The following is a 6,000-nucleotide window of genomic DNA, read 5'->3' as shown; positions in this document are numbered from 1 at the left end:
CCAAAGTATATTTTTAGCATAATCACTGAACTCATTCTCATTAAATCTTCTATTTCTGCAGCTTACCAGTTTAATTATACCCCTGTATGACAGGTGGTTATGATTTCCTTCTCTATAATTCCCTCACAACTCCCTTCTTATAAGGGGTCTAGTATTTGCTGTGTTTATTTCATTGATGTTGTTCTAAGTAAAAGTATCAGAAATCTGACTATTCTCGAATTTACTGGAAGTTCTGACCATATTTTCTCAAATTTGCAGTGTTAATTTTTTTTTTTTCAGGTAGGCTCCACACTGGGCATGAATTCAGGACCATGAGATCAAAACCTGAGCTGAAATCAAGAGTCAGCCATTTAACCGACTGAGCCACCCAGGTGCCCCTGCAATGACAATTTTGAAGAAGAGTGCTTCTAGTATAGAATTCTTAGTGTATTCCACCAAACATAAATGCCAGATATTTGGTTTCTCATTCCATGCTACTGGTTTTTATTTGGGGCACAATTCTAGTCTTGACACTTTCTCTTCATTTTATTCTATTATCACAGTTTCTTCTCGTCTCATTTCAACTTTATTTTACTTACAAATGCAATACCAACCCTGGAAACCAGCCTCCACCTAAATTTAAGCCCTCCTTTCTCCTTCTCCTCCTCCTCCTTCAGGAATGTGTCCCAATCATAGTACAATGTCTTCCGAGAAATTAAAAAGAATATGAGGTAAGTTTATCTTAAAGCCTCTGTGATGGAGAAGATAGTTTAAATGCTGTGAAAAGATGACAAGTAACCATAAACTGATGAAATCTTAAACGTAATTTTGATTTAACACAATCAGTAAATAACGCCTATTTTGCTTGCAACATAAAATTAAAATGTGCCACAGTTGGATATATTACCAATGTATCCATGATATGCCATGAAGATGGAATTGATGAAGACTCCATTCATCTAGAAACAGTCTTCAGTTTTTCTACCTCTCCTGAATCAATCACTAATGGTAGAATACAATTAAAGCACACTTACCCAAAAGCAGCTAACTTAAAAAAAAAAAAAAAAGTAGAGCTATTCAAAACTATTATTCAACTACAAGAAGTAATATATTAAAAATACTTACAATTTCTTTAAAATATCCAGGAATTCTACAATCTCTTCTTCAAATTTTTTGGGCTCATATAAAGTAAGACCACCACGTGCTATTTTAACATGGATAGCTATATTGTGAGAATCATCACGTTTTGGGGCTTCATATTCTACTGTCTCTTCCATAGATTTTCTGAACAAAGGAACATAACAGATTATGGTGTTGCATATTGTACAAAATGGTTGACATGAACTCTTTACTGTCAAGACTACAAAGGCACTGTTGTAAGATAATTTGGCATTTTAATAGTGTATGCCTTTTCAATGCCTTACTTTTTTTTCCCCCAATCATCAGCAGTACAGTTAAATACATCATTGTTAAGCCTCAACACTGATATACATAAAATATTTTCTACATACAGAACTTGGTTATACATATTATAACTGTCTTAAGTGATTGGAACATGTTTTGTAACTAAGTGTACATACTTTAAGGAAATATTTGAAGTCAATGGTTAACATCCTTGTCTTTATAGCTATATACTTGGTTTTTTTGGTGTAAACTTAATACCAACAATAAAAGTGCTTTTTAAAAACTTTTGTTTCCAACTGGTAAATTAAGAACATCTTGGAAAGCAGCCATTTTTCTTTATTCTTATGCTACAGTATGTCATACATCCAAGTCCCCAGGAGATGTATAATTGAATGACCATTCTCCATTCATTTTTTTAGCTCCACGCATTCCTATCAAAAAGTCACTAAAAACCCTAAGAGCAAAAACTAACAAATGCTGTCTATCCTTAAGAAAAAAACAATGTGCAGGAGATGATAAAAGCCAAAATTATCATAGATTACTGACCTGTATTATATACAAGAGAATATAAAAATCATACTCAAATATAAGATAAACATTAATTGGAATAATAATAACAGTAAATAATCACATTAATGTCTAATGCATACTTGAGTTTTTATGCTAGTTGTTTTGCTAAACATTATATATACATATCAATATTAACTATGTGAAATAAGCAATATTATCCCTTATTGATATGATAAGGAAATTTCAGGTTAAAGGGTTTATGTAATTTCTCTTACCACTCATAACTAGTAGAGCTAGAGTTTCTTTAATATCTCTAAAGTTTGCAGATATTAAAATATCAGTAGTAAAACTTACTTACTTGATGTATACAGAAATGAGATAGCCTAGCATAACTTACAAAGATAAAATTAAAAGTCAAAATCCATTTCTCTTCCATTCCTTTTGCAGAAACTCAACTATTCCTCCAGACCTGGAACACCACTTAAAACTCTGTCCCTAGTTACTCCCATAAATAGTAAGCACAGTAAAACTCAACAATGATAAGAATTCAGGTACAAAGCAATTGGCTTTCCTCCACCCAGCCTGGATGCTAAAATGCAAAAAGAATGAAGTTTTTATATTCTGGAGAAGAGAGGTCCATGGACTGGAGGAAAAGTGGGAGGTAGATATGGCCAGCTTTGTGGCAGGAATGTGGGAAGTGAATCTCCATTGGACTTAGTATTCTTCCAGTCCAAGTTCATCTTATTTGTCCAAGTCACATGACTCCTAATTTCCTACTTTGTGTTGGAAATCTCAAGGCAGCCATAGGATTCACAATAGTCCCCAGTGACATTTAAGCTTCTTAAAATTAACCAGGAGCTACTAAACCAGCAAAAGCAATAGGAACAAATATGTGGCCATACACATTAATTGATTAATTGATTAAATTGTGCTCTATGCTCTTCAGGAAATGGTAGAAAATTATCCTCACCATTATATAGTACAACTAGTAATAATGCAATATATATAGTCTAAAAAAATCAGTCATACAAAATACAAAAATCATTTCATGAGAAGTTAATAAATTGTACAAGAAGACAAGGCAAGTGAGAGTATGGAAGGCCACGGACGTGATTCAGCTTTTTTTCTGGAGAGCTATGTTGGTGATCTCAGACTTCTGCATCTCTCTATATTCCATGATAACCTGTACCTTTAAATTTTTTAAGCAAAGTTTAATATGGGGTAAAGTCTCTGATACTCATGGGTTTAACTTGAAAACTGAATCCTTTGTGTTATTCTCAGGCCTCTAAAGATTTTTTTCATAAAGTCTTAGTCATTATATGTTAAGATTGTGCCAGGACACGCAATATTTGTATAACTATGTTGTGTGTGTGTGTGTGTGTATGTGTGTGTGTAAAATACAATTCTTCTGTATCTAATATGTTTAGGATTCTTTTACCCTCTAATCTAATTTGACAATTCATTGGGATTGTACACAAAGATTTGTCTCTTTTTCCTCAATGATTAGCTGCTTTACTGGTCTTTTTTCAATTGATCATCTTAAGGATTCTTCAGGCATTAGACTAAAAAGGTATATATAAAACTATTCAGAAAGAAACATACTGCTTTAAGTGGATGTATTTTTTTTAATTGATAATCAATGAGCTAAGGACCCACCTCAAGAAGGGAGAAAAAAAGAGCAAGGTATATCCAAAATAAGTAGAAGTATACAATAAAGAAAGAAAAATATCTCTTAAAGCAGAGTAATAAACAATACCAAAACTTGGTTATTTAAAAATCTAACAAACTTGGAAAAATCAGATCTACTGCTCTTAGCAAAAAATTGTTCAAGAACAAAAAGAGAGAAAGTAGAAATAAATATCAGGAATGAAAAAGGAGATTTCATCACAGATCTCAGATATAAAATTATCATATTATGGATAATTTCACACCAATAAATCTGTAAGCTTAGAATGAGATAAATCACTGTAAAAGTGCAAATTACCAAACTGATACAAGAAATAGAAATTTTAATTGTTCTAAATATTTTAAAGAATATAACTAATAAGGGGCACCTGGGTGACTCAGTCGTTAAGTGTCTGCTCTTGGCTTAGGTCATGATCCCCAGGTCCTGGGACTGAGCCCCATACCCTGCTCAGCGGAAAACCTACTTCTCCCTCTCCAACCCTCACTGCTTGTGTTCCCCTATCTCACTGTGTCTCTGTCAAATAAATAAACAAAACCTTAAAAAAAAAAAAAAGAATATAACTAATAAGTAAAACTCTTTCTGCAAAGAAACTCCTGATCAAAATGGTCTTAATGATGAATTCAAACTTTTTTTTAAGATTTTATTTATTTATTTATTTATTTATTTATTTATTTATTTATTCATTTGACAGAGAGAGACAGCGAGAGAGGGAACACAAGCAGGGCGAGTGGAAGAGGGAGAAAGCAGGCTTCTACTGAGCAGGGAGCCTGATGTGGAGCTCGATCTCAGGACCCTGGGATCATGACCCAAGCCAAAGGCAGATGCTTAACAACTGAGCCACCTAGGTGCTCCAGAACTCTTAATAAATAAATAAAGCCAAACACTTTTAGAAAATACAAAAGACAGTTATACTTTCCAGCTAGTTTTAGGAAGCCAACATAGCCTTAATATCAACACCTGGCAAGGATATTACAAGAAAAGAAAATTATAAGCCAATATCACAATATAGATGCAAAAATTCTAAGCAAAATACGAATAAACAGAATCCAGTAATAATTTTAAAAGAAAGTAAAGCATAGCCTACTTGACACTATACCAGGAATATTATTTCAGATATGTAATTCAATACATTAATGGAATAAGAAAAATTATGATTATCTAAACACTTCATATGATATAATATTTATGTGTAATATAAAATCCTACAAAACTAGAAATAATGAACTTTCTTAATATGACAAAATTATTAATTACAGCTTTGCCTCTGGAATTAGAAATAAGGCATTTATCCTGCTTTAACCTATTCAATACAATAATGGAGGTGTTGGGCATTAAAATACAAGTAAAAAGTGTAAGAACCAGAATGTATCAGGAGAAGAATAAAGGAAACAAGATGGGATTGGGAGGGAGACAAACCATAAGTGACTTTTAATCTCACAAAACAAACTGAGGGTTGCTGGGGGGAGGGGGTTTGGGAGAAGGGGGTGGGATTATGGACATTGGGGAGGGTATGTGCTTTGGTGAGTGCTGTGAAGTGTGTAAACCTGGTGATTCACAGACCTGTACCCCTGGGGATAGAGTATTATGCCTCCATCAGAAAGGATGAATACCCAACTTTTGTAGCAACATGGACGGGACTGGAAGAGATTATGCTGAGTGAAATAAGTCAAGCAGAGAGAGTCAATTATCATATGGTTTCACTTATTTGTGGAGCATAACAAATAGCATGGAGGACATGGGGACTTAGAGTGGAGAAGGGAGTTGGGGGAAATTGGAAGGGGAGGTGAACCATGAGAGACTATGGACTCTGAAAAACAATCTGAGGGTTTTGAAGGGACGGGGGGGTGGGAGGTTGGGGTACCAGGTGGTGGGTATTATAGAGGGCACGGATTGCATGGAGCACGGGGTGTGGTGCAAAAATAATGAATACTGTTATGCTGGAAATAAATAAAAAATAAATAAATAAATAAATAAATAAATAAAGAATCTAGGCCCTGCCTAAAAGAGAATACAGGAAAAAAAAAAAAAAAAAAAACATATGTTTATAAAAAATAAAAAATTTAAAAAAAAAAAAAAAAAAAGAATGTATCAGTAAAACTGTTATTTTTTTGTCAGATGACATTATAATTATTAATGACATTATTATTAATGACATGGCATTATCACTATTCTAGAATCTACAAATTTCATAAGAGAACTTAGTGAGGTTGCTAGGGAAAAGTTCATTAGACAAACAATTGTATTTCTGCCTTTATGTTCCTTACTACCTTTTTTTTTTCTTAATGCCACTCCATTTTATTGCAATAAAGTCAATGTATACATATTTCAGCAGGGAACACATGATATCATCAGTCATCAGTGAGCATGGTTTCAAAATTCTCCCCCATTTCCTCACAGGACACATACTTGGCTTATAATGA

The 6,000-nt window shown here is 33.5% G+C and overlaps 1 protein-coding gene across 1 annotated transcript in view; it reads right to left on the bottom strand.

The window, feature by feature from the left end:
• Window positions 1-460: 460 nt before the first annotated feature.
• LOC116575395 (cyclic nucleotide-binding domain-containing protein 1-like) overlaps window positions 461-6,000 on the bottom strand; it is a 57,669-nt gene continuing 52,129 nt past the window's right edge. The window contains exons 4-5 of the mRNA XM_032316739.1: window positions 1,105-1,263; window positions 461-756 (exon numbers count right to left, since the gene is read on the bottom strand). Coding sequence (XP_032172630.1) covers window positions 750-756; window positions 1,105-1,263 — 166 coding nt within the window. The 3' untranslated portion in view covers window positions 461-749. The remainder of the gene's footprint in view (window positions 757-1,104; window positions 1,264-6,000) is intronic.

This window comes from Mustela erminea, chromosome 16 (assembly GCF_009829155.1).
Source record: "Mustela erminea isolate mMusErm1 chromosome 16, mMusErm1.Pri, whole genome shotgun sequence".
Classification (NCBI taxonomy): Eukaryota; Metazoa; Chordata; class Mammalia; order Carnivora; family Mustelidae; genus Mustela; species Mustela erminea.
This window is presented reverse-complemented; position numbering and strand designations above follow the sequence as displayed.